The following is a 27,822-nucleotide window of genomic DNA, read 5'->3' as shown; positions in this document are numbered from 1 at the left end:
GGAATTCCCGCCCCACCTTTCCCCAAGGCCTCAAGCGCTACTCCGTCGTCTGAGCAGCACAGACAGCGACCCGGGGCTGGACGGCATCCTCAACACACGCAAGAGGGAGCAGAGTTGTAGCTTTAGAAACATATTACAGCATCAGGCACACAGGAGGGAAGGCCAATGCAGCCCCAGTGCCAGGGATCCCCATTCCCAAGGAGCAGGCGGGGCGGGGGGGGGGGGGGTCCCAACCAGGAGCCGTGCCACCAAACATATGAAAAAAAAATACTTTATTCAAAAACACTGTTTACACAAATGTGTGGCCTATGTACAAAGTACACAAGAATCCCTCTCCTTGTCCCCACCTTCCTTCAGGGATGTTTAGACCTGAGACTCCCCACTTTCTGCCACCAGCGGCCCCCCACTGCATGTCACATAGCCTCAGAAGGAGGGGCGCATGAGGCTGGGAGCCAGGCCTTCTCAGACCTCAGTGTTATGCAATGGTGATGAGGCCTGTTCCAGGTGTACCCCCCAGCAGAGTGGACAGAGACAGGCTTTTACCCCTGGCTCCAGATTGCACAGGCCTGCGGCAAGCAGCTATAATTGATGCTGTCTCTTACTGCAGGGTTTTTTCTTCCAGGAGGGGAGGGAATCAACACTGAAGTCCCGGGCACCTGTTCACCCACCATGTCCTAGACCTGTTCCTGGCCGCGTCCTACCTCTCCTGGGAGCAAGGTTGCAGAGCATCAGGGAAAGGTGGCTGAGGCCGGATGGAGGGAAGGGGAGAGAGTTGGAAAGAGAACAGGACTGGGCAACAGCACCACAGATGTGAAGCCCAAGTACCCTGGCTGGAGGCCAGGAGGCCAAGAAACTACATGCTTACAGCAGCCCTGACAGACCCGACTCCAATGACCCATTTCTGCTGTATTAGGGCCACGGCCTGGATAAGCGCTTGGTTCACAAAAGTCACAAGTCCATAGTCATTAAACTATAAAATATTACTCAAAATTGAACCCCTGGCCTCCCTCCCGAAGGGAAGAATCAATAGACCAACACACGTTGAGAGCAGATGCACATACATAAATGCACATGTACAAGCTTTGGGAGTCAAAGCTTCTAACTCAGAAGTACGACTTAAGCTTAGAGACATGACCTGCCTCCGGGGCCCTTCTTGAATAATTTCATTCAAACAAGTGCTAGGCAGTAAAGGCCCCTGCAGGAATAGGTTTGCCCGCATTGCGGGCCTGCAATAGCAGCAAAAGCGGCCCCTTCTACAACAGACACAGGCCCCACGTGCTCTTGGGATGCCCTGATCTGAAAAGCAAGAGGGTGGCTGCTGTCCCAGGAGGACAAAGGCAAGACAGGCACATCTTGTGTGTCCGCACGCACACACATGCACACACATACATGTACGTGTGGACATGTGCTGCCAGCAGAGGCACCAATATATGCACAGCAACACTAAAATCACAATTAACATGACCCCTTCACACTGAGTGTTGTTTCCAAAGAGAAGCCTGGGATTCAAGCATTCATGAGAGGGAGCCTCGGGCCCCGGTGAAAAGACCAGCAGGTGGGGAGAGGCGGGGGTCCAGACTGTCCACTGGGCGACGTAAGAGTTCCTCCACGTGCCGGGCTACGTCCATGGTCTCGTCCAGGTCAAATTCTCCATCCTGGTCAAGGACGGAGTCAGGGCTGAGAGGGAGAGGGTGAGGGAGGTCAGAGGGAGCTGGTGTGCCTCCGGCCCCCTCCGCACTCAGACTACAGTCTCATGGGAACAGGAGTGGCTCTGCCTGGACGCCTCCCTAACCCCAAATTGAAAACGTCAGTTGTTGGCTCACTGGGAGATACTCAAGTTCTAGTCTCAACATTCACTGCCTTCTTCAGTGGATTCAGAGAGTTCCTCTCCCCTGCCCCTGTCCCTCTCGCCCTCTGCAAAACGGGGCAGTTGGGCCAGTGAGTTTGGCCCACTGCAATGCTATTCCGCTCTATCCTGGGCTCCTTCTGCTGAACACCTACATCAGACTGAGCCTTTTAACCATGTCACCTTAGCCACCTGTTAGGTAGGTATTTACTCCACTTTACAGAGGGGAAAACTGAGGCTCAATTTAGAAACTTGTGCAGGGCCACCTGGCTGGCAAATTGATTCAGGACTGGTCTTTGTGACTTGTAACCCATGGTCATCTCACTGTAGCTTGTGCCTCCCAGGCACCCAGACACATCCAGCTGGGGCCACCCATGGCTCAGAAGAGAATTATTTCTCTGCCCTGGAAACTCCAGAGGAAAGCAATTGATACCTTGTTTCCACCCAACTCTTAAGAACAACAGCTTCACCTGAGCTAAATGCTTTTACCTGTACTCTCTCAGTCCTGCCCCCAATCCCATGTGGTAGGTATTCTTGCCTTTATTTTACAGATGAGGAAACTGAGCATCTGGGAGGCTCAATAATTTTCCCAAGGCCACACAGCTAGTCAGCCTCAGAGCAAGGAGCCTGCTATGTGTAGCCCATGCTCTACACTTTTTACTGACTGATCCCCCTCCCTGCACCTGGGTACATGCTAGAGCCCGGCCTGGGTGGTCTTAGACCTACAGGAGCTCTGGGTCCCTTTGCCCACCAGCCCTCTGGGGGCCCAGCCTGAGGCCAGGTGCCCAGGTCCTCCCGGAGAAGCCCCATGAGAACACAACCTACTTCTGTGGGTACATGTTATAATGAGCCTGGGGGCACACAGCTGGGGAGGGGGCCTGGTCCATGTAGATGGCGCTGGCCCCAGCAGAATCTGTAGACGCGCTCACAAACCTGCAAGAGAAACGAGGCAGAGCCTCAGCGGCCTCACGGCAGCAGCTGACCTGGAAAGGGCTCAGGGGGTGTGGAAGGACAAAGTGCCCACTGTGCCTGGGACTCCAGGTGCGGGCCTGGGGCCCTGGGTACTGGTCCCATTGACACTAAGCCCAGTTCCCTCTCCAGGGGGAAACTGAGCCAGGTTTCAGGGGGAAGGGAGGGCTGGGCCATGCAGGGCCTGTGAGCGGGAGGGGCAGTGGTGAGAGGTGAGGGATGCTGAGGGGAAGAGAGAGGCAGTGGGAGGCCAGAGCTGGACCCTGGGTACCTACTCAGGGACCACTTGCTTGATCTGTGGCTTCACGTATCCGTCTACTGCTTTAGCTGCCAAGAGGGGGGAACAGTGATGAGAACCAGTCTCTGGGAGCTCAAGCCCACCGCATGCAGCCTGCCTCCTATTCCCATCCCCCAGGGCCTTGGCAGGGATGAGATTTCCCAGACTATTCCTATAAACACCTGCTGATGGCCTCGGCCTCAGGGCCACCCAGACCCCATTGCTCTCTCGCTCCTCACCCCACCTCTGCCAAGGAAGTAAAATCAATGCCAAGCAGCAAACCCAACAACGGATTGGGGACAAGTTGAAGATGAAAAACTTGTCCATTTTGCTTCCTACACTCAACTGGTGGGGGTGGGGGGGAGTGGGGACAGGTTTGAGGTTGGGAGTCCTGAGAGCAGCCCATTAAGATAGGAGTAACGGGTGATCTGCCAGTATGATTATCCTGCCTCCTTTGCCAGCACTGGTGTCTCTTCTTCCCAGAGTGCAGAAGGGAGAATCCATCCAGCTTTTTTGGTTTGCAGAGAAGACAGCTGGGTCAAAGGTTTTGATTTCCCTCTCGGTTGTAAGTTCTGAAACCCCCTCCATGAGCTCTGCACCAAGCCATGGACCCAGTCCACAGGCGAGATGGACCCTGGGCTCTTCCTGGGGAGTCCCTGCTGCCTGGCCCCAAGAGCTTTGTCTACAGGCTGAGGAAGGGCCCAGGAGCATCAGGGTGAGACACACCGAACACAGGGGTGTAGTACTTGGAGAAGACCTCATCCTTGGGCCGGTCGGGAAATACGTAGATGAGATAGTTCAGGTCACCCAGCCGGTCCGCCAGAGACCGGATAGAGAAGTCCCGTGTGGTGAACGGCTTCAGGTTCCACAGGTTGCGGTCAGCTGTGAAAGGGAAAGGCTCATTCCCACCACCCACCACCCTCAGGGGCAGGGGCATGGGGTTTGAGATCAGGCTTGTAGAGACATTTGGGGTTTTACTAGCCTGCTCTGACAGCCCACCCCTTGTCTTGTGCTCCTTTGGCATAGGGTGAGCAAGTGACCATGGGACCATTCTACCCAGCGAACCAAGCAAGGAGATGCCAGCAAGGCTAGGTCAGGGCAGAGAAAGGAGAAGAACCCAGAACTGCTGAAGAACTTCCCCAGCAGCTCTGGAGGCTACGGGGCCAGTGATTTTAGGTTCTCCACAATGGAAGATGGTAGAAAGGGAATTCAGGTCAAGTCTTTCCCCTGGTGAAACCTTTTAAGGATGCAGATGTCATGGAGAATGGGGAGCAAGGACATGGGAGCCCAGGCTCCTGGGGCCAGAGTGTGGGCAACATAGAGCACTCACGAGAGTCAAACTTCCAGGCAATGGTGATGCCCCCAATTTCGGAGTCGCTAAAGCGCAATAAAAAGGTCCCATCGGGCTTGTTGATGAGCAGGTCATGGGCCTGTTGCTTATTCACAAAACCTAGGATGGCCCTGGGTGCATGGAGCATAGAGTGTCACTACTGGGCCGGCGTCTCCTGTTCCCTGAGCCCATGGCCTCCCAAACCCTGGGCCTCTCCATTCCTCACCCGTCATTCCAATGGGGCTTGTGATGCTTCTTCAGCACTTCCATGACCCCATCGAACCACTGCCAGAAGGTATAGTTCCAGCCGGGCAAGTTCTCCTGAGAGCCCCCAGGAAACCCTCAGTCAGTCAGGGTTTGTGGCCCGGTCATTGCAGGTGGCCCAGGAAACAGTCAGTGCCCTCTTGTACTCACACATACTCTCAATTCCTCACTTGACCTGCCCCCCACTCAGCAGTCCGTAAACGGACACAACCCCAGCCCGTAGCCTAGCGATGGGACAGTAAACCCGACTCTTGCCTCTCAGACACAGAGGTTGGGGGCAGGAAGTGCCCAGAATACTCTGAGCTGGACGAGACCTCCAAAGTCATTTCTACTACAAGGTACAGGTGGGGAAACTGAGGCACAGAGCCATGAAGGGCCTGGCCATAGTTAACAGATCTAGGACAGGGATCCTGACTCCCAGCCCCAGGGTCCTTCCACTGTCCTGCTCTGGCTCTTAGAGCTAAGTGCAGTTTCTCATTGCCCCTTCTTCCATTCCCTGGGGTATTAGCTCCTGTCTCTCCTGGCTGTAGGAGAGGGCAACTCAGGATGGAGGGTGGGGCACTGACTGAGGCCAGTAACCTGTCTGTGAGGTGGGGAGAGACTGGCAGGGCATGGGTGGTCCCAGGCAGGCGGCTGGAGGCAGTTTCCTCACCCTGTTGAACTGGGACCAGGACACCGACATGCCGTTATAGTCTTCAAGGTGGCTGCTGCTGCTGTTGAACAGTTTCTGTGCCAGGAACACAAGGTTCTCCTTGGTCAGGCCCCGGTTACTCTGCACTTCAGCCTTGAATTTCATGTTGAGCGCCTCACACAGCTGTGGCCACAGCACTTTGTCAGGCACGGCGAATGGCACCCTGCCCTGAGAGGGAAAGAAGAAATATTTACACATACACACACACACACACACACACACACACACACACACTCAGATACACAGATACCACTCGAGACAGGACTAAGAAAGATCCAGAAAAGGAGACGCAAACACAAGAGAAAGAAAGGCAGGGTGGCAGGGGCAGAGGGGTGGGCATACGGTGATAGAGACCCAGACTAGGAGTCTGGGATAGAGATCAAGGACTCAAACCACAAGCTGAAGTGAGATCAGAGACCAGAGTCCAAAGTCTAAGCTCACAGATTTAGGAAATCCCAGTCCCGAGACCCAGACCCCAGATGGTGCCTGAGGACGTGCCATGGGTGGCGCACTCACACAAGCTGCTCCTTACCTTACCTCAGCTCTGATGTGGCCATGGGGCTGGTGGGGGATCACCCAGCAGGGGCCCAAGGGGTTGGGGCCTACCCAGGGAGACTCCTAGGGCCTAGGGGGGCTGGGGGGCGCTGAGCTGGGGATCCCACGAGGACTCACCGGCTCGGCAAAGGCATTGTCCCACAGCACGGTGGCTGTAGCATTGTGGTCCTGGCTGCCGTGAACGATGACAACCACCGGAAGGGACAGAGTCTACAGGAGTTAAAGGAATGAGTATAGAAGGCACACAAGCACCCACCTTGCCCTCACGTAGCCCTCATTCCTCATCCAAGATCCCACCCACAAGCCCTCCCAATCCAACCAAGGCAAAATCAAACAAACACAACACAGCAGGCTTCTTCTTGGCCCATTACCTAAGCTCTGTGGCTGGTACCAGATTATAACTTAGCAAGCAGGCACCGCAGACTGAAAGCAGGTTTTCTGATAGCCTCATGGGCTAAATGGTCCGTGACCGGGTGAGGATTCAGAACTCTGGCTTTCCCAAACCAGTCAGGTGTCCTCGGCTAAATCTTCACCTTTCTAGGTGACCTATGGGGGCTGGTAGAGCCCGGCCTCACCTTCACCTGGAACACAAGCTCGTTGCTGCCAACGCTGAACTGAGATTCAAACAGGACTGTGAACTTCTCCTCCGTCACAGACTCTGCGCCCCTCCGGTCAGCACGCTTGATCCTCTTTAGGGACTGCAGGATAGGGCATGGGGGCAGCGGATGAGGAGAGAGCGCTGGTTACAGCTACTTGGCCCTGGGCAGACATTCCCTCCAGGGGTCAGGCCTTGGCCTCACCATGTTTCTGAAGTGCGCGCTCAGAGTGCCGGTGGCTTGGTGATACTCCATCACACAGCAGTTGTTCAGGATCTCTCCACTGCACTCACTGAGAAGGAGAGGAGAGCCCTGTCATGTGGGCCCCGGCCAGGAGCAGGGCTCTGTGCTTGCCCTGGGCCGGGGGTTCACGCTGGGGAAGCCCGCCAGCAGCCCAGGCCTCGTCCCCCAAGAGCATTTTATCTCCAGGCGCCAGGGTGGCTCTGTCAGTTAAGTGGCTGACTCTTGGTGTCGGCTCAGGTCGTGGTCTCAGGATTCAGGGGATCAAGCCCAACATTGGGCTCTGCACTCAGCATGGAGTCTGCTTGTCCCTCTCCCTCTGCTCCTCCTTCTGCCCCTCTCCCCACTCTTTCTCTCTCAAAAAAAGAAAGAAAGAAAGAAAGAAAGAAAGAAAGAAAGAAAGAAAGAGTGTTTCTCTCCATGTCTTGGGCTTATTTTCTCATTAACCTGAGAGTAAAGCAAAGTCTTCAACGGTGGGCTCTGGGTCTCTGTCATTAGGTTAAAAATTCCTTCAACATTGAGATTGATGTGGGGACCTTCAGGGCTCTCTGGCAGCTTCTAATGCACTTAACAATAAAAACCATGACCATAGCCAACAAGGACTCCGTGGTCAAACCCTGCCCCAGTTCCCTGGCCTTAGTGGGTTCTTCTCCCCTCACATAGGACAAGGGGAGCCATGCTGACTTGTCTATTTGCTGAACATGCAAACTTGGTGCTACCTCAGGACTTTGGCACCTGTTCTTCCTATTGCCCCAAACATTCTTGACTTTCTTGTTTAGGTCTCAATTCAAATATCTCCTCAAAGAGGCCTTCTCCAGCCATTCACATGGTGAGGTAACATCTATCCAGATGCTGTGGCATCACTCTGTTTTCATTTTCTTTCTAGAGTTCATCACTTTTTGACACTGCTGTATTATTACAAGCGTATAATTGTCTCCCTCCTGAGCCAACATGTAAGCTCTAAGAGAATGAGAACCTCTTTGCCTTCTTTATCATCCTGTCCCCAGACCCCATGGTAGGCACTCGATACACAGGACCAAGTCTCCAACTTCACTCATTTACGCCCTCATCCATTCATTCACTGCATCCTTTGTGGGCAGCCTGCCCTGATCCCTGGATCCCACTCGGGGTTCTCTAGCCACATAAGCCTTCTCTCCACTCTCCTTTTGGTCAAGGCCCATGTTCTCTCTGTCTGAAAGTCGTCTCTCTCTTCTCCCTCCACATGTTCTCACTAGCCACTCCCATTCACCTGCATCCCAACACTGCCATCCTGCCCCCTGCCCCAAGACCTCCTTCTGCAGGGCCCTACATCTCCCCTGTCACACACAATACTCTTCTCATGACTGCCACCTGCTCTGCTGGGTTAGGCAAAGATGGGACCAAGTACTGTGTGGATCATCACTGTGTCCCAGTGATTAGCACGGGTGCTTGAACAACCCAACAGTGCAATCCATGCAGACCAACTATGTGCCAAAGGAACAAAATATATACCAGGACAGACAGAATGAGCTAGAGAGACACTGGACTATGGCTGCAGAAAGGGAGGCTGAGGGATCCCTGGGTGGCGCAGCGGTTTGGCGCCTGCCTTTGGCCCAGGGCGCGATCCTGGAGACCCGGGATCGAATCCCACATCGGGCTCCCGGTGCATGGAGCCTGCTTCTCCCTCTGCCTGTATCTCTGCCTCTCTCTCTCTCTCTGTGACTATCATAAAAAAGAAAAAAATAAAAACTCTTTAAAAAAAAAAAAAAAAAAGAAAGGGAGGCTGAGCTGCTCCATCACACAGGACCCTGGCTACAGAATAGACATGAGCTTCCAGGCCAGAACCGGGTGGAGGGGAAGGCAGGGACTGGGGCACACGTACTTGCGAGTGTTCTCATTCTTGAGCAGCGACTTGGCCTGCTGCTCGCTGATGATGGTGGCCTTCACCTGGGGGGGGTTCATGTGCACGTTCAGCTTCCCGCCCACCAGCAGGCGCACTGTCGCTGCAAACTTGGTCTGGGTCTTCAGGACCTGAGGGGGCTGCTTCTCAATAATGAATGTGCTGCAAGGACACAAGGGACCAGACCAGACATGATGCTGGCTCAGGAGACGGGGCCTGGTCCCCCTTGTGGGGAGGCTACTGGGGTTCGGCAGGTAAAGGAAGAGCACGTGGCATAGCTCCTGTTCCCAGAGAGGCCACTGAGAAGTCAGAGGAGATGGTGGGTCGGGGGAGGGGGGCAGTGAAATGACAGCGGCTGGCACAGGCTGGCAGGGGGTTGGGGGAGTCCATGTAGCGCCCACAACAGAAACCCAGCAAGGTCAACACCAAGCAGCCATTGCAACTGAGGACAGAGGGCTTTGGGACCCGGGCAAGAGACAAGGGCTCAGACAGGAGCTGCCCTCCAACCCCAGGGGCAAAGCACCTGCCTCCCCCAAGGCAACCACCCAGGGCTGGGCGTGGCCAGAGGCAGCAATCACCTGGTCACCAGGGCTGAGATGATGTCTGTGATGGTGGCATTGACCTCGGCCAGCATCTCCTCCACTGGGCCAGGGATGGGCAGCTGCTGGCAGAGGTGCTCAGCTCTGCGGATCTGCTGCCGGTTCTGCCAGATGATCTCGGCCAACTTCTCACACCTGCACGGGGGCCCCAGGCCACCGGGAGGGCAATAGAGTCACCCTATCGCCCGGGCTCCAGGCCCCAAGTCCCAGCTCCAGCCTCACCAGGGAAGGCTCTGCACCTAAGCTCCCGCCCCTGTCCACAGAGCAGAGCAGAGCAGAGCGCCCTGCCTCTCAGGAACACACAGAACCATGTGGGAGCAGCAACTCCAAACTGAGTCCACTCAGCCCTGTCCTCCTGCCCCCTCCCCAGCACAGTGACTCCCTTCCTGGGCAGGTGGCACAAGATGGGGGCCCCAAAGTCGCTATCAGACACCAGAACCCCTAGTGAACGAAGCCTTGCCAAGGGGCGGAGCGAGCTGGCTGCTCAAGGAAACGCAGGAGGCAGAATGAGCAGCTGGTAGCACCACTCCTGCCCCGGGCCATCCCCCATTACCAGGACTGTAGCACATCCAGGCTGCCCTCCGGGGGCCCTCCGTTCCCTGCCAGCTGCTGCCGCCGCTTCCACTGGATCAGTTCATCGTCCAGGATGATGGTCTGCTGCTTCCGCAGCAGCTGCAGGGTCTTCTGGTGCTTCTCGGCCAGCTCCTGAAGGGAGGTGGGGACAGCAGGCCCTCCTGGGCTCCCAGACAACAACCCTGCAGGCCTCGCTCAGGAGGCACAGGCCGTCCCCTCTCCCAGACCTGCTCTGCCTCAAGTGCCCCCCTCAGGAAAGAAGGATATGGCCTCCAGCTCTCTCAGGTCCTGCTCTCTTCCTGGCCTTAGCCCTCCTTCAGGTTTCATGGGTAGCTCAGGATGCAGACTGCAAAGCTTGGGAGGAGAGGAGAGAGGACGCAGATCCCACTTACCACACGGTACTGCTGCAGCGTCTGGGCCTCACGCTGCAGCCAGGCCTCCAGGGACACTTGCTTCTGCTGGAGGGCCGTCTCCCGGCTCAGGCGCTCCTGGGGATTCAGCTGCGCCAGCTGCGAAAACTGAGCTACAGGAGGGGACAGGACACCCATGACCATCATCTCCCAGCTTCCTGCAGGAAGCCCCGTGCAACACACACACCTGTTCTGGAGGAAACACCCTCGAGGGTCTGCCTGACATCTGACCAATGGAACCTGGGCTCTTAGCGGCCAGGGGGGCCAGACCTGAGCAGGCTCTGGTCCCTGGCCTCTCCACTCTGATCTCCCCTTTAGGGAGTGTGCAGCCAGAAGGAAGCCTGAGGGCACAGAGAGGAGGATCCCTCCTTGAGGCCTCCCCTCCCACCTCAGTCTACACAGCTGCCTGCCACACAGGGGTCTAGCATGGAGCCTCGCTGCCTGGTTCGCCCTGTGCCCTCACCATTTACTACTAACTGGGTGAACTGGGGCAAATCATTTCACTCTTTGGGGCCTCTGTCTGTCCATGTGCTAAATGGGAGACTCTCGGCCCCTGCCTCAGTGGGTCGCTGAGGATTACAGAAGTGATGATGCCCAAAAGGCTCAAGGAACCGCCCAGCACAACATGGATGATGTAGGTGAGTTAGTCCTGGCTGGTTATAGTGGCTTACAGAGCAGGTTTTTTTTTTTTTTTTAAGATTTTATTTATTTATTCACAAGAGACAGAGAGAGAGGCAGAGACACAGGCAGAGGGAGAAACAGGACACACACACACACACAGAGAGAGAGAGAGAGAGAGAGAGAGAGGCAGAGACACAGGCAGAGGAAGAAGCAGGCTCCATGCAGGGAGCCTGATGTGGGACTTGATCCCGGGTCTCCAGGATCATGCCCTGGGCTGAAGGCGGCGCTAAACCGCTGAGCCACCTGGGCTGCCCACAGAGCAGTTTTAAAGGGTGACAGAGCCCAGTGGCGGCTCAGTCCCACCCATGACAGAGCCTCCTCAGCGAAGCCCCAGCCTTGCTGGCCTGGGTCCCACCCCTGGAGCACAGCAGCCTTTCCTAGGGAAGAGGTGTTTCTCTAGGGGCTGGGAGGGGCCTAACATGTTTGTTTGTCCAGATTGGGTTACTGTGAGCTCAGCTGACCAACCAGAATGAGATGGAGAGGCATGGAGAGGGACAGAGAGGGACAGAGAGAAGGCGAGAGAGAACGTCCAGGGCCCACTGGCCACACAGAAGCAGCAAGATTCTCTCAGGAGAGGGAGGCAGCTTCTCTCCATACCAGTGTTGGGACTCACCCATGGCAGCAGCAATAGGGAGTCAGGGAAGCCTCCTTACCCTTTTACCAAAAATCTATTACGAAATACTTAAGACCCAGGGAAGGAAGAAGGAATGATGCAAGGAATACCTGTGTATCAATAACCCAGCTTAAGAAACCATACATTTCCACGGTGAAATCACACCTACACATCCTTCCCTGCTTGCAAACCCATCCCTGCCTCTAAAGGTAACCCCTATCCTAAATGCTGGGATTATGATGCCTTGCCAATCACCTTTCTGAATATCCCAGTGTCCTCACTTGGGCTGAGTCAAGGAGATGTGAGCATCGGCAAATCATTGGTAAGTTCACAGCAGGCCTCGGAGGGCCATGTCACACTGACCTAGGCCCTGTCTCATGGACACACAAATTGAGACAGATTAAAGCAAATCTAGACAGCCCAGAGAAGCCCAGAACGAAAACACAACTGGAAATACGGTTCTGATCCCACTACCACGGACTGAGAGAGAATACTGTTCAGGTGTGTTATGCAGCAGAGTAGTCCTGAGGCCGCCTCAGAAATCCTGCCACCCAGAGGGAGGTCATGGTGATCCTCACACCTGGGCCCAACCTCCCTAAGCCAATGACCCACTTAGGTCTCTCCTGGCACTTTGCAGAAGCTTCTGGGAGGGAGGTCAGAAGATGTGAGGCAATTGTCTTCTCTGCTGAGGGGGGAGCTGAGCCTTCCCTCACACAAACAGATCAACAGTCTGTGTTCCTGATGAATGAACTTGATAAATGAGACAACTGACATTGCATGATGGGTACAAACCCAAAGCAGAATCTAATCCAAACCCATAAGGAGGAAACAGAAAACCCAGGAATAGGATTGGAAGTACTATGAACCATCAAAGGCTTGGGGTAGAACTGATAGCCTGGGGGTACCTGGTTGACTCAGTTAAGCATCTGACTTCTGCTCAGGTCATGATCCCAGGGCCCTGGGATTAAGACTTGCATCGGGTTCCCTGCTCAGTGGGGAGCCTGCTTCTCCTTCTTGCTCTGCCCCTCCCCTCACTCGTTCTCTCTCTCTCAAATAAATAAAATCTTAAAAAAAAAAAAAAAAAAGAACTGAGCCTAAATTCTCCTATTCCCAAATCTAGGAAGAAGGCTGTTCTTTCTCTGGGGTCAGTCTGAGATGGATTTACAGGAAGGCATGCTAGAATCATCTCACCAATATTTACTCAACACCTACTATGATTCTGGCAATGTGTTGAGAAATTCAGAGTACAGGAAATACTGACACAGCAGGGTGAGGAGAGCTCAAATAGTTAAAATGGCATAGGGGCACCTGGGTGGTTCATCAGTTAAGCATTGGACTCTTGATTTCTGCTCAGATCATGGGATCAGGGTCTTTAGATCAAGCCCTGTATGGGGCTCTGTGCTCAGGAGGGAGTCCGTTTCTCTCCTCCCTCTCCCTTTGCCCCTCTCCCTGAATGGTCCTTCTTTCTCTCTCAAATAAATAAATCTTAAAAAAAGATAAAATAAAACAGCATAACAGCATTCCAAAAATATTTAAATAGTTTTTAAAAATGAAGGAACAGAGGCAAATAAAATTTAGGGAGAACACAAAATAAACATTAAAATATAGATCTCAATGCAACTGTATTAAATAGTACATTAAATATTAGTGGAGTAAACACCTCAATTAAAAGCAGAGATTGTCAGAAGAGATATAAAAGCAAGATTCAACTATATGGTATCTACATTTTTTTATAAAGATTTTATTTATTTATTCATGGGAGACACAGGAAGAGAGGCAGAGACACAGGCAGAGGGAGGAGAAGCAGGTTCCATGCAAGGAGACCAATGTCGTACTCGATCCCGGAAATCCAGGATCACGCCCTGAGCCAAAGGCAGACCCTCAACCACTGAGCCACCCAGGTGTTCCTATTTTATCTTCTTTTTTTTTTTTTTTTTTAAGATTTTATCTATTTATTTGAGAGAGAGAGAGAGGAGAGCTTGAGCAGGGTGTGTGTTGGGGGTCGTAGGAGGGCAGAAGGAGAAGGAAGCAGATTCCTCACTAAGCAGGGAGCCCAAAGCAGGGCTGGATCCCAGGACCCTGGGAACATGACCTGAGCCAGAGGCACTTAACTGACTGAGCCACCCAAGCACCCCAGTATCTACATATTAAATTTTAAAAAACAGGGATCCCTGGATGGCTCAGTGGTTTAGTGCCTGCCTTCGGCCCAGGGCATGGTACTGGAGTCCTGGGATTGAGTCCAGTGTTGGGCTCCCTGCATGGAGCCTGCTTCTCTCTCTCTGCCTGTGTTTCTGCCAATCTCTCTCTGTGTCTCTCATGAATAAATAAATAAAATCTTAAAAAAAAAAATTTTTTTTTAGGGGCAGCCAGGGTGGCTCAGCAGTTTAGTTCCTGCCTTCGGCCCAGGGTCTGATCCTGGAGACCCGGGATCGAGTCCCACATCAGGCTCCCTGCATGGAGCCTGCTTCTCCCTCTGCCTGTGTCTCTGCCTCTCTCTGTGTGTGTCTCTCATGAATAAATAAATAAAATCTTTAAAAAAAAATTTTTTTTTTAAACACGTATCAAGATATGCTGTAGCTGTACAGAATAAGAAGGCTGGAGGGAGGCAGCCCGGGTGGCTCAGCGGTTTAGTGCCGCCTTCAGCCCAGGGCCTGATCCTGGAATCCCAGGATGGAGTCCCATGTCAGGCTCCCTGCATGGAGCCTGCTTCTCCCTTTGCCTGTGTCTCTGCCTCTGCCTCTCTCTCTCTCTCTCTCTGTCTCTGTCTCTCAGTGTCTCTCATGAATACATAAATAAAATCTTTATTTTATTTTTTTTAAGTTGCTTGCATTTTATTTATTTTTTATTTTTTATTTATGATAGTCACAGAGAGAGAGAGAGAGAGGCAGAGACATAGGCAGAGGGAGAAGCAGGCTCCATGCACAGGGAGCCCGACGTGGGATTCGATCCCGGGTCTCCAAGATCGCACCCTGGGCCAAAGGCAGGCACCAAACCGCTGCGCCACCCAGGGATCCCTAAATAAAATCTTTAAACAAAAAAAAGAAGGCTGGAGTGGACTTCAAGATAAGAAGGATTACCAGATATCAAGAAAGGCATTTCAAAGTTATCAACGTAGCAATCAATCAGAAAGACATAATAAGTATAAACTTATATGCATCTAATAACAAAGCTTCAAAATACACAAAGAATATTTACAGAAATAATTGGAGAAGCATACAATTCCACAATATAATAGTTTTTGATCCTTTTTCAGCATGTGATAGAACAATTAGGCGCCCCCCCCCAAAAAAAAAATCAATAAAGACATTGACCATGGTGGTTCTTAAAGTGTGGACCAGGGATTCCTGGAGGCTTTCCAAGAACTTTACTGAGAATCTACAAAGCCAAAAATGTTTTCATAAGGTCTGAAGACCTTGTCTTTTTCTCTTTTGATCTCTTATAGGAACACAGTGACATTTTCTAAAGGCTACAAGATATGTGCTCTACAACAAATTGAAAGCAAGACCCACCTATCTCATACTAAACCTCACATTAAAGAGATGTGTAAAAATCTAAAAGCAATTCCACTCGCTAAATTTTGTTTTGGAAAACAGATTTTTTTTTGGTTTGGGGGATTTTTGGGGGTACAACTTTTTTATGTTAACATTATGCATTATGTTACATATGTTAATATTAATTAACTTAAAATTGCTACTTTTAAATGAAATAACTTTGAAATACACCTTCTTTCAAAGTCCCAAAGATACATTCACCAAGATAGGACATACACTGGGCCATAAAACATGTCTCAATAAATTTAAAAGAACTGAGATCAGGGTGCCTGACTGGTTCAGTTGGTTAAGCATCTGCTTTCAGCTCAGGTCAGGATCCCAGGGTCCTGGGATCAAACCCCCTAGGGCTCCCTGGGGAGAAGCACCTCCTTCTCCTTCTGCCCCTCCACCTACTTCTGTTCTTTCTCAAATAAATAAATAAAACCTTAAAAAATAATTAACATAAATAAAAGAATTGAGATCATACAGCATATGTTCTCTGACAATAGTGGAATTCAATAATAAAATGCAACTAAAAAAAAAAAAAGACCAAAAGGAAACACAAGTGAAATCAATAATGATATGACATCTAGAGAAAAAAAACCCAAATATTTGGGAATTAAACAATATACTTCTAAATAATATGTAGGCAAAATAATTATTCAGAAAAGAAAATATTTCAAAATCATGAAATTCAGCTAAAGCATTGCTAAGAGAGAAATTTAAGCTCTAAACATATGTATCAGAAAATAAAGGCTAAAGTCAATGACCTGTGGTTTTACCTTAAGAAGCCAAAGAAAGAAGAGCAAAAGAACGGGCAACTTGACACTTCTTAGTCTCACTAGGATGGGGCCTGTGTGGAGTTGGGAGAAGATGGACCATGTCTCAAGACTCCTCAAATTATACCGAGAGTTAATTTGTTCTGAGTTAAATTTACTTTCCCCACACACTTATCATGACAGTCACTGGAAAACTATAGACCTAGGAGAAAAGAGAATTTTCCACTGTCACCTCCTCTTTCCAGCTCCATATCCTATCAGGGAGGCTCAAGAAGGGGCATTTTTGGAGTTCTACCTTGCCCCAGCCTGGTTCAACAGGAGATTCCCAATCTAAGTCCTTCCTCTGATTGGGGAACACCTTGTCCATATTCATTCATTCATTGAGCTACTCACTGAATACCTACAATTAAGGAGAGAATATTGTTTAATAGAGTACAGGGATTTTATGACATATCTCTAGTTGAGATCTGATTCCACAACTAATAAACAATCCAGGCCAAATTACCTCCTCTCCTGGAACCTCAGTCCTACCATCTATAAAATAGGGATGATACAAACTATCTACTTCCTGGGGCTGTTGTAAAGTTTGGATTGAAAAAAATGCATGCAGGGACACCTGGGTGGCTTGGTGAAAGCATCTGCCTTCAGCTCTGGTCATGATCTCAGGGTCCTGGGATGGAGCCCCTCATCAGGCTCCCTGCTCAGTGGGGAGTCTGCTTCTCCCTCTCCCTTTGCCACCCCCGCCCTCCCTCACCCATCCTCTCTCTCTCAAATAAATAAATTAAATCTTAAAAAAAACAAAAAAGAAAGAAAAAGGAAAATGCATGCAAAGCCTGAAGTCTGGCCCATAGCAGGGGCTCAATCACAGGGAACCATTACTTTACTCCAAAGCTCCGAGTAAGGCTCTGTGGAAGCAGACACTCACCCTGGATCCTCAGGCTCTCCTGATACTGGATGATGAAGTACTCTTGAGTCTGCTGCAGCTTCTTCAGTTCATTCTCTGTGTCCTGTGTGACCAGTCTCAACTCCTCAAATGTCTGATTGATCTGGAGGTGTTTCTGGGACATGGCATCAACCAGGATGCCAGCTGGAGAATTACCCTGGGGACATATTAGAGGGAAAGTGTAGGCTATAGTGAGCTGGGCAGTGAGGATGGAAGGCAACCTCAGGCTTTGGGGAACACTACGATCACAGACCCCAAACTTCGAATCTAGAGTAAAAAGGGTAATTTGAGTCAGAAGGATAGTCATTTACCAGAATTGGTGTGGAGTTGGAAAGAAGGAGGGAACACAGGTGACCTGGCAGATTATGGCAACTTCATAAAGCACAACAGAATCTTCTATTATTACAGTTCTGGCGTCCACCAGAATCACCCAAACAGGGTCTCTCTTTGGAGAGACTTGAACTCAACACATCCAGGAGTTACCTGGGTTTTCCTGTGAATGATGATGACCCCCTCATTCCACATCAATTCACTGATCCAATGTCTTGGATCATGAGAATTGCTGGGGACCCAGTGGAGAACAAGGCTGGGTGAACACACATCATCTGTGTTCTCACACAAGATCTTCTTGTAACTGAGGGAATTTACAGGGGAGGCATCGATAAAGCCTTGGATCTGGCCATTTAAGTGACCTGGTCTGATCTATTCCTTCAACATCTGGCTGAGAGGAGACCAAATCTTCAGGGCCTTTCCAGTAAACTGTTGTCAGAATAAAATCCAAACTCCTTCTATAGCCTCCGCTGCCCTAGCCGGTAGCCTCTGCCTACCGCCCCCACCCCCCGCCCCACTGCTGCCCAAGCACATCAGGTACTTTCCGTTCTTTGAATACACAAACATGTTCCTGCCTCAGGGCCTTTGCACTTGTTCCATCACTCTGGAACATTCTGGCACCAAATCTTCCTAAGGCTGGCATTTCAACTGGCACCTTTTCAGAGTGACTTTCTCTGATGGGTCAATTTCAAATAGTACCACCCTTATCTGAAAGTGTCTTGTTCTTTTTTCTTTCTTCCTTGTCTGCCTCCCTGCACTAGGATATATGCTCCCTGAGTGCTAGAACCTTGTCTGTCTTGTTCACCACAAAATCCCCAAGGGGTAGGTCATCAGAGGTTTTCAAGAACAGCTTGATGTGGTTGGGAGAAGGAATGATGTCCCCTGTGAGCATGACAACCCCTATGCTATAGACATGTATTTCTTAATTGGAGCTAAATTCATTCATATCTTTACAGAGAGTTCTGCGGTGACAACAAGTCAAGGGATATAAAAGTTTCCTAGAAGACTCTTTGTGACCTGGCTTTTGCCTCTCTCTGGCTTTACCTATTGGGATTCCCCAGTTGGTTCCCTTCCCCCAGTACCACTGGCTACCTACAAGTCTTCAAATGTGCTAAGACGGTTCCTACCTTCCTACCCACACATATACTCTTGTTACTTTTGCTCATCATTCCTTCCCCCTCACCCCTATAGCTTAGACACCCCTGTCTTCACGACATCCCCCTGCCAGGCTGTCCCAGTCTGAGCTGGGTGCTTTTTTCATATATGCCCCCTTAGTACCCAGCTCAGCCCTAGAGAATTTATCACTGCTTGAATTCCTTTTAGGTGAGGACCAGGCCTTTATCTGTCTTCCCAGTCCTAGTCCACAGGACCTCCATAATTGTTTACTGGATGAACTGTAAAATTCCTGACATCAGCATCCACAGCAATAAATAAATAAGCTCCAGGCACTATTCTGTGGTCTGTACCCATGTGATGCCATGTTATGAAATTCATCTTGCTCTACTCTGGATAATATAATGTTCGTCCCATTGTTCAAGCAGATGTGCAATGCTTCCAAGATTACAGAGCCTGGGGGATGAGGTTCTAAGCCTCACCTCTCTGAGCTTGCCAGGGTTCTCTTCTGACACAGATCTCAGCTCCACCTCTCCTCACAGACACCACCAGAGAACATTCCTTATTTCACCTCAGTAGCATTTATTAAATGACAAATCATTTCCCTAGTGGTTTGTGATGCCATGTCCAGTGTGGGTTGAATTTCCAGGCATGTATGCATGTGTATGTGTGTGTGTGTGTTTAGGGCCTCCTTTTCTGTTTCATTGGTCTGTTTGTCTATCCCTGGCCCACACAATATCTCATTCAACCCTGATACCAACTCTATAAAGTAGATGCTGGTACTATCTCCATTTACAATTGAAAAAACAGGCTAAGCGAAGTTAAGTAACTTACTCAAGTTACACAGCAAGTAAGTGCTTGAGCTAGGGCCTGAAGCCAAGGACTGTACATGCATGTACTGTTCCTTCTCACACTTGCCCATGTCCCTTATCTCTCCAGTGCTCTCTTGCCAGCATTTATAAAACACAGTTGTGTCTGGAGAAAAAGACATGTGGAAGGATTCTCAGCTCCTGTCCCCACACCCGTGAGACACTCACATTGTTGGCTTCTCGCACCAGCCTCTGTTCATTGTATAGAATATGTCGGATGCAGCGGACCAGCTCCATGGGGCAGCCATCATATGTGTTCTGAAAGAATCCAACAGCAGTTCTGATTAGCCACCCGCCACTCCCACCATGCCGGTCGTGGTGCCATGTGCCCTCCACCTACCCCCCACCTCAACCTTTTTCTCCTCCAGCCTCTGGCTCAGCTTTCCCTGAGAAATCTCAAGAACTGTCACCAGACACCACTATCTCTCCTTGACTCGATTTCCCCTCCCAAAGCTTTATATTTGGTTTGCAGTGCATTAGAAACTCAGTTCACGAAGTTTACAAATACTTCCAATCTACCGTCTCCTTTGGCTTTCAGAGAATGGATCCTATGATGCATGCAGAAACTATTATCCCTATTTTGCAGATGAGAAAACTGATGCTCAGAAAGGTTAAGTACTTGTCCAGAGGCAAACAAATGAGCAGATGACTCAAGACTTGGGGCATCCAATGCCAAGGTCAGGGTACTTTCTACCATGGCCCTGGCCCTGGGTTCCTATTTTGCCTTCCTCTTCCTCCCAGCTTTCTCCTGTTTCCCTCCTCTTCTGGGATGGACTTTTCATTGCTCTGGCACCCTGCTGCTTGCATTTAAGAAGGGTTCTCTAAAAAATATAAGTAAGTTCCAATAAATGCTTGGCTGTGATTACCACCCACACCCCTTTCCTGCTTCCACAAAAACTTCCTCTCCCCCCTAGACTCTTCCCGCTACCTCCCCAACCTTCCTGGTTAAGAAGTCACATCTTAACAACTGAATCCTTCATTCAAGGCTCCTTTATCCAGCTCTTGCCTTCAGGGCAGTTGTGCCCCTCTTCCACCTGACTTCAGCTGTTCTGGCACCTTTAAAAGCGTCTTAGGTGGGATGTCTGGTTGCCTCATTTCCTCATCCCTTCTTTTCTAGGACTTTCAAGTCTTCCTTTCCCTAGCAAAGTACTCTTGACTCAGTCTATCCCCATCCCCTTTGCTTCATCAGTTTAGAATGCCACTTCACCCATCTCTCTTCTGTCCGGTACAAACACACACCTCCTCTTGCTCTGTAGCATGGTAAAGGTATCGACAGGTCTGATTTAGAAAGAGGGGGTGGGGGAAATTGAAGAGCAGAAGTCATGGAGCAGCTCAGGGTCACACAGTGAGTCAGTGACCAGGCCAGGAAAAAACCCAGGGGTTCTGATGCTGTAAAGAGAATGCAGACACTGCTTTCCTGCTGATGACCTAGTGTTCACACCCACCTGCAGCTGCGAGGCATAGTGCCCCAGCTTGATCTTCAATAAGAACCCATCTTCCCCGACTTGGTGCTCTGCCTTCTTCTGCAGCTCCTGCACCAGGCCCTCCAGGAGCTGGGTGGCCTGTGCTCGGTCCTGGGGATTGTCCAGGTCAATGGCATCCCTTGGGGCAGGGGAGGGGAGAGAAGCCTCCTGTGATGTCTCCTTGGGCAAGAAGGTCAGGCACCAAGAGGGACTTGGAAATCCCAGGCTCTGGTGAAGGGCACTCCAGAGCTCACAAGACTCGTTCCCTGGCAACTCCACAGGCCTTGGAGTCTAGAAACACCCCCTCTCTCCTCCCAGGGTCCCATTTCCCTGTTCCCCTTTCCCAGGGACGCCACCCCTTCCACACAGACGGGCAGAAAGGACCAGAATCACACGAAACCACAAAGAGGAGAATTAAAGGTCAAGGGGCCTGGCTGGTAGGCCCCGCAGCGGACAGCTCAGGGCAGGGGGACTTACCACGGCTGGCTCTCGATCCACTGCGCTAAGTAGTGCCGAACCTCGATGGGGAAGTGCTGCCCATACAGCACCTGCATCTGGCGCAGGGCATCTCCCTGCAGCTGCTGGGCTTGGATCCAGCCCGCCATGTCTGTTCACCTAGGGTCGGCAGGGGGCTGCAGGGGCGTGTCTCCGCCACAGGGGTGAGGGCTGGGCCTGCCTCCGCCCTGCCGAGCCCACCCATCCCTGGACCGCAGTCAGGCCTGGCCCCTCCCCTCCCACAGACACAGACACGCTTTCCTGTGCGGGAAGAAAGATGGTGAGGAGGGGAAGGCCGCCCTGCCCTCCAACAAGGAACCCGCTGAGGCTTGGGGAGGGGCTCTCGAAAGTCAGGGGCCCTCCCCCTCTTCCTCTCCCCTCGCCCCACCGGGGCTTCCCCGGGGGTGGAGGGGAACAGCTAGAAAACTGAAAGAGAAACTTGACGCCGAGGCCCACGGGCCCTCTGGGGAGGGCTGCAAGAACCCCCACTACCCTGCCTCGAGCCCCCGAGTCCCAGTTTCAGGGCGGGGGGCGGGGTGTTATTCTAGCCCAAAGTTTGGGCGACGGCACCGACGGCTCCCCCTAAAAGCTCGCTCGGTCCCCGCCGGCACGTGGCTGGGGTGGTTGGAGGAGGCAGGACGCGGGAGGCAGACGCTGCCTCTTCCACGGCGCCCCCCGGCCGTGCCCCGCGGTCTCCCACGGCCCAGCCCGACAGCGCCCCCTGCTCCCGGTGCGCGGGGACGGCGCCCACCCTCGGCCCCCTCCCTCCGTCCGCGTCCAGCGTCCCGCGCCCGGCCCCCTGCGCCGCACCGAGGCTCCCTCTCCGGTCCCGGACACCCGTCCCCGCCCGGGCCGGCCGTCGGGCTCCGGGTCCCGGGGCGCGGGGGCCGCGGCGGGAGTCGAGCGCCCCGGCTCCGCGCGCGCCGCTCGGGCAGCGCTGCCGGGCCACCCACCTGGTGGCGCCGAGCGGTCGGGCGGCGGGGCCGGCTGTGCGCCCCGCGGCTCTCGCTCGCGGCCCGGGCTCCCGGCAGCGGCGGCGGCGGCTGTTACTACAGGAAGGAGCAGAGAGCAGCGATTTCCTCCTCGAAGGTCAGCTGCCTCCGATAGACCATACACAGCGCGCGAGCTCTCGCCAACACCCCTCCCTGCCTCCGCCCTCGGTCGCTGGCTCCCCTGCGAGTGCGCAGCGGCGGCCGCGGCCCGGGCCCCCGGCGGCGAGGATGGGCGGCGCCGCGCCCGGGGGCTGCCCCGACGGCGGGGTCCCCCGGGAGTCCCAGGCGGCCCTCGCCGGTGGGCCCCGGACCTGCGGGCAGCAGGCTCTGGAGTGGCCGGGGATGGGGGTGGGAGAGCCGGGAAACCCCGGCTTCTGGAAATCCCAAACCAGGGCCTCAGTTTTCTCACCTGTAAAAAGGGAGGTGGGAAGGGTTGGACTAGCTAGAGATGCCTTCCAGCTCTGCATTTGTCATCTTTTGAGTCTCTAGGTTAAAAAAGTAAATGTAAATGTGTGTATGTGTGTGTGTTTCTGTGGGTTGGGGACACTGGCTTTTGTGACCTCAGAGGCAAAGCCGTAGGGAGGGGAAAGACTGGGGATTCCAGAGAACGCAGGCAGTTCACCACCAGGGCTCCACCTCCCCTCCTTCCATTCCTCCCACCACCCTGAGCTCGCCCCTGCAGTGGAAACAGGAAAGAACTTGGCAGTCTTATGTTTCAAACCCCTCCCCAAAATTGTGCAAAGAAGAAATGGAAGCCCAGAGAGGGGAAGGAGCTTGCCCAGGGTCACAGAACGGGCATATGGCCTGGTGTGCAGACTATGATCCATAAATGAGCCTGCACCTCTGCTCACCCAGTCCAGTCACATCTGAGGCTGGTCCTACCTTCAGAAAGGTCCAGGAGGGCTGTCTTGAATCCTCACAAACTCACAACTGCTGGTAGGCCTTGCCAGAGTAGGACACGCCCTCCCTGAACCTTGCCTGGATTACAGTCCCCCCTCCCTGAGAGCCCCCTACGGGGCCTACAGAGTTGGGCAAGGCTGGGCTGGAAGCCTTCCATCCCCTTTGCCCAGCTTCCCTCTCTCCTGGGCCTCCCCTCTGCCTGGCAGCTGGCATTGGCAGCACCAAGGGAGAGCCTAGCTGGGCCAAGACCATGTGTCCTGGAGGGAATCGTTCTTGTCTACCTCCCTCCCTCTCTATGCCTTCTTGGATCTGCCTTTTCTCTCCATTCCCTACCCCCTCACAACACTCCCCAACCTTCTTGCTCCTCCCTACCTCCCCCACTTTCATTCTTTTTTTTTTTTTTAAGGTTTTATTGATTCATGAGAGACACACAAAGAGAGGCAGAGACATAGGCAGAGGAAGAAGCAGGCTCCCTAAGGGGAGCCCGATGTGGGACTTGATCCCAGGACCCCAGGATAATGACTGGAGCCAAAGGCAGATGCTTAACCACTAAGCCACCCAAGCATCCCTGATTTTTTTTTTTTTAATTTCAGAGAAAAAGCCAAGTTTCAGGCTCCTTAAGCTGGGATGTCTAAGTCTGACACACATGCTTCCACGTATGGCTACAGTATCTTAGTCTCATGGAGGAGGAAGCATGCAGCCTCTCCCTCGCTTCTTCCCTCACTCTGGGTGATTCATTTGGCAGAGGAGGACCAGACACATAGCACTAGGAGGTCATCTGGAATAAGAGTCAAGTGTCAGAGGTGGGAAAACCTGTAAAGATGGTTTCAAATGGGGAAACAGAGGCTGGAGAGAGGAAGTGATTTGGCCAGTGTCATACCACCTGTCAGTGGCAGATGCAAACCCATTGCCCACGAGCCTCTCACCTCCAGCAGATGGGTAAGCCAGTTGTTGGGAGGAGAGTCCTTGGATTCTGAGTCCTCTGAGCCATATCTGGAAGGCAGAGAACCATCCTTGCCATGGACCCTCTTCTGGGCATTTGAAGAAGGTGATATGGGGGCACCAAGTCCTGAGTGGGAGCCCTGCCTGCCCCCTTCCAAGTAGCTGCCTCTCTAGCCTACTCCCCAGGGCCTGTAGGGGCCTGCTGCTCCAGCTGGCAGCTGCACCCACCAAACATCTGGCTAGATTGGGCTGGGCTTGGCTAGAAGGTAGATAGTCCTGGGTCCTAAAAAGCTAGGACTGAAGTGCCAGTGAACATAACTGGAGGGGTTGGCCTATAAATGGATGTGCCCCAGGACCTTCAGGGAACTCACACGCTATGCCCTCACCTTGTGTCCAGTGGCTGCCACTGCTCACCTGGCTAGACCTGACTCTCTCCTCTTTGGCCTCTGTCTGTGAGGCCCTGAATCTCAGTGTCCTTCATGGCCTGTTGCCTCCTCTTGCTTTTTGATTTTCCTCTTCTTTTAGCTTCTTTCTCTCTAGGGCTCTGTCTGGTTCTCTGGTCCTGTCTGGGTTTCTCTCCATTTCCTTGTGCCTCTGTCCTCCCTTTGCGATGCAATGGGGTGGAGGAGGAGCTTTGGAGCTTTCCCAGGATGGGCAAAGGCCACCCAAGGGAGTGGCAGAGGGAAGGGTGTCAAAGTTGGGTTGGGGGCAGAGGTGATTGTGGTCGTGGCTCTGGATAAGACAACTACCCGGAAATGTCAAATTTGGGGTTTCTTTTTGTTTTCAGTCCCCTGCTTTGGTCTCTGCTATTTCCCACCACAAAACACCCTGGTGGTTTTAGGGGCCCAGACTATAGAGGAGAAAACTGAGGCCTATGGGATAGGGTTCAGGAAGATCAGAGATTGCTTAGGGTCCCAGGCTGGCCTCTGTTAATTGCCCCTCATTTCCAATTCCAAGACACACCATTACATGGAGAGTGAGAAAGGATTTTAAAAAATCATATGGGGGGCAGCCTCGGTGGCCCAGCGGTTTAGCGCTGCCTTCAGCCCGGGGCGTGGTCCTGAAGACACGGGATCAAGTCCCACGTCAGGCTCCCCTGCATGGAGCCTGCTTCTCCCTCTGCTTGTGTCTCTGCCTGTGTGTGTGTGTGTGTGTGTGTGTGTGTGTGTGTGTGTCTCATGAATAAATAAATAAAATCTTTAAAAAATCATATGGGACTACATCCCCCAAAAGAAGACAGACCATAAAATATTATTAGGAGCAGTAATAATCCCTAGCCTAGTTTGCAGTTAGCATATGATATACATAGCCTGACTGAATCATGGCACATTGGTATACAAACGTCATCCTACCCTCTAACTCAACTGATCCTTGTGACAACCTTGAAGGTAGGCAGAGCCACCTTCATCCACTTTGGTTACTCCAGGAAGGAGAGCTGTCCACAGGTGTCTGGCCAGTTAGTATACAGCTGGATCCAGTTAGTATATACCAGGATCCCAGTAGCCCAGTCCATGTGCAGGTCTCCGTAGAGCCTTCCCGACATCCCCCAACCCCAGCACACACCCACAGAGGGAAGACGTCTCCTCTGGCTGGGCTAGCCCATAACTGTTCTGTTGCACAGCGCATGGCACATCCATCTCCACACCAGTCCTCCGTGCCCCTGCTCTGTTGACCTGTGCGTTCTGTGAAGGTGGGTTTGAATTTACAGAGGAAGGGAAGAATCATCCCAAGTCCCATTTCCAGCCTGCCCTTGGAAACCAGGTTAGCCTAGAAGGCTGTGCTCATGCCCCTTCCCTGGAAAGAACAGATTGAGGTCACCTTGACCTAACCGTCCCTGGGGGGTGGGAAGGGCTGGCAGAGGGAGGTGGTATAGAGATGTCTTTGTTTCCTCTGCTCCAAGTCCCTTCTTCAAGGAGAGTTCCCTGTCCTTGTCGTTTGGGAGCCAGAGGGCAGAGGGGAGGCGGGGAGGGGGTGAAGAGCCTTCCCAAGAAAGCTGGAGGCATTCCAGGAAGTATCTCTGTGCCGCAGAGAGAGAATTGAAGCCCTTGGGCTTATCCATTCTGCTTTCCCCCACCTTGCCTCTGCTGGATTGTCGACCTCCTCTCTAAACTCTTGGAAGGGGAGCCATAGGCCCACATCCTGCACCCCCAGGATCACTGTCCCTTTCTCTCCCCAGACTCCCTCCCTATCCTGGTACCTACCTGTAGGAACACTGCCCCATTCTAGTCCCTGAAGAATGTCCTTCATTCTTCTTACGGGCAGCAAAGACTTACGGAAGAGGTGTGTGTGCAGTCAGTAATTCTGCGTGAATTGGGGGGAGGGTAGGAAGCTGCTGGGTCCTGGGTGAAGCCTGTCTGCCCTTCCTGCCTCTGTCCCTTGTCCTCCACCACTCTTCAGGGAAGTCAGTTTACAGTGAAGTTACCAAGAGAACACAAGGCCATCCTGCCTGAGGCACAGTGACTATCTCCTGTTTCTGGGAATAGGGGCGGGAGGGGTTCAGGACCCATGTGGGGGGGGGGGGGGGGAACATCTGCCTCTCTTCCTTTGTCCAGCTGCCCTATCCACCTGCCCAGGGAGAGCCACCTATGGGATGAGGAGGTGAGAGGGAGAATGTCTGTGCTCAGCACACATTTCCCCCCAGTTAGGAGAACAGGGAGGAGCTCATCCTTTGCTCTTCCTTTTCAGGGCAGGGGTTAGATCCTGCTGCCTGCGGGGTGGAAAGAGGACAGGTGGCCCCCAAGTGGGACTGCCAACTGTCCTAAGCAGCCCTGCCTCGAGTCTGGCTCTCATCCTCTCCCACGAAGACTACCAGGTCCCTCTACTCACTCATTTCTTCTCCTTCCAGACCAACAAGAAATCTTTTGTGCCTTAGCCAGCCAAGAACCCGACCTCAAGCCTTCAGTGGGGTGTGTGGGAGAAGACCGTGCCTCTCCTTGCTTGCCACCCCCACGGCTTGGCCATTCTCTTTTGTTATGACTAGAGGGGGTTCCTTTCTCCCTGTCTGTTTTTCATTGTTCCCTGGGTCATTATGTTACAAACCCACCCACAACTGCCCACAAGCTGCCGTTCCCCTGCTCCCAGCCTCCGAAGGTGGCTCCCCAGCACAGCAAGTGGTAGACGTAAAGCCAAAATGAAGATGAGGCCAATGCTCCATTCCCTCCCCACTGGCTACTGGCCTGCTCTTCATTGGCTACTGGGATCCACCCTACTCCTGGGCCTTCCCTTTACTCTTTCTTCAGCCATGCAGTCTCCCCAGTGCCCTGGCTTCTCTCACTCCAAGCTTTTGCCCCCTTCATTCCACCTCTCTGCAATACCATTCCTCCCTTGGCCACCTGGTAACATCCTGCTCATCTTTCATGGGGTCAGTGTGATGTAGAGAAAAATATAAAGGCTTTGGAGTCCTAAGGACCTGGTACAAAGCCTGGCTCTGCTGTGTGACTTTGGACAGCTGAGTTTGCCTTTCTGGGCTGAGCTACCTCCTTCGTAAAAGTAACACAGTGAAACCCATCTCCTAGGATTGCTCTGAAGAGTCAGTCACAGTGACTAGCATATGATAGATGTTCAGGGACCCTGGCCAGTAGAGCTAGGCATTTTCTCCTGGGCCTCCCTGTAGCTCTCAATCCTGTACTGAGGCCACTTCTTCTGGCTCTTCACTAGTTGCTGAAAGGCTATGTTCCACTGCTTGGTTCATGATAGAGGCTTCATAGATACTTGTTGGCCTTTTTTTTTTTTTTTTTTTTGGTTTAATGAAGGTCCCTCAAAAAGGAGAGGGATTCCCCATGTTCCAACACTTCAGGGGGTCCCTTGCACTGATACAGACCTCTGTTTGCCTTTCACACATCCTGACCCACAGCACCCAGAAGGCTCTCTCTGCCACCCTGGCCTTTGCCTGCTCTAGTGCTACTGACCTGCTTTCCTGCCATGGCAGCAGCAGCAGCCTCAT

The 27,822-nt window shown here is 52.5% G+C and overlaps 2 protein-coding genes across 3 annotated transcripts; both read right to left on the bottom strand.

Moving 5' to 3' along the window:
- Positions 1-255: 255 nt before the first annotated feature.
- On the bottom strand, positions 256-22,702 carry LOC121473588 (signal transducer and activator of transcription 5A). 2 transcript variants are annotated; one of them, XM_041726101.1, is made up of 19 exons: positions 22,447-22,702; positions 21,028-21,165; positions 20,533-20,689; positions 19,256-19,345; positions 16,758-16,932; positions 10,212-10,342; positions 9,800-9,951; positions 9,226-9,381; positions 8,630-8,809; positions 6,733-6,820; positions 6,508-6,630; positions 6,050-6,142; positions 5,339-5,545; positions 4,649-4,743; positions 4,423-4,553; positions 3,819-3,974; positions 3,091-3,142; positions 2,672-2,779; positions 256-1,677 (listed from the first exon to the last, which is right to left on the bottom strand). In XM_041726101.1, exons 2-19 carry the CDS (start codon positions 21,153-21,155, stop codon positions 1,515-1,517), a joined length of 2,385 nt encoding a protein of 794 aa, XP_041582035.1. In that variant the 5' UTR covers positions 21,156-21,165; positions 22,447-22,702; the 3' UTR covers positions 256-1,514. The 2 variants fall into 2 exon arrangements, with proteins under 2 accessions (XP_041582035.1, XP_041582034.1); XM_041726100.1 differs by lacking the exon at positions 22,447-22,702 and adding an exon at positions 21,999-22,133.
- Positions 21,166-27,822, bottom strand: LOC121474000 (translation initiation factor IF-2-like). Its single transcript, XM_041726832.1, has 4 exons — positions 27,788-27,822; positions 24,294-24,329; positions 23,864-23,930; positions 21,166-22,446 (listed from the first exon to the last, which is right to left on the bottom strand). The coding sequence occupies exons 1-4, from the start codon at positions 27,820-27,822 to the stop codon at positions 21,628-21,630; spliced, it is 957 nt and encodes a 318-aa protein (XP_041582766.1). The 3' UTR covers positions 21,166-21,627.

The sequence above is a fragment of the Vulpes lagopus genome, chromosome 12, assembly GCF_018345385.1.
Source record: "Vulpes lagopus strain Blue_001 chromosome 12, ASM1834538v1, whole genome shotgun sequence".
Classification (NCBI taxonomy): domain Eukaryota; kingdom Metazoa; phylum Chordata; class Mammalia; order Carnivora; family Canidae; genus Vulpes; species Vulpes lagopus.
Note: the sequence above shows the minus strand (reverse complement) of the source record. Positions and strands in the feature narration are given on the sequence as shown.

Excerpts from the sequence above, each read along its gene's own strand:
- LOC121473588 (XM_041726101.1), bottom strand. The coding sequence starts at position 21,155 with ATGGCGGGCTGGATCCAAGCCCAGCAGCTGCAGGGAGATGCCCTGCGC. Across the intron at positions 20,690-21,027 it reads TGGATCGAGAGCCAGCCGTG|GGATGCCATTGACCTGGACA; the intron begins GTAAGTCCCCCT and ends CCCTGCCCCAAG. Across the intron at positions 10,343-16,757 it reads GGAGAGCCTGAGGATCCAGG|CTCAGTTTTCGCAGCTGGCG; the intron begins GTGAGTGTCTGC and ends CCCCTCCTGTAG.
- LOC121474000 (XM_041726832.1), bottom strand. The coding sequence starts at position 27,822 with ATGAGGCTGCTGCTGCTGCCATGGCAGGAAAGCAG. Across the intron at positions 24,330-27,787 it reads CTGCCATGGCAGGAAAGCAG|ACAGAGGCCAAAGAGGAGAG; the intron begins GTCAGTAGCACT and ends AGGGCCTCACAG. Across the intron at positions 22,447-23,863 it reads GGCTTACCCATCTGCTGGAG|GTGAGAAAACTGAGGCCCTG; the intron begins GTGAGAGGCTCG and ends CCCTTTTTACAG.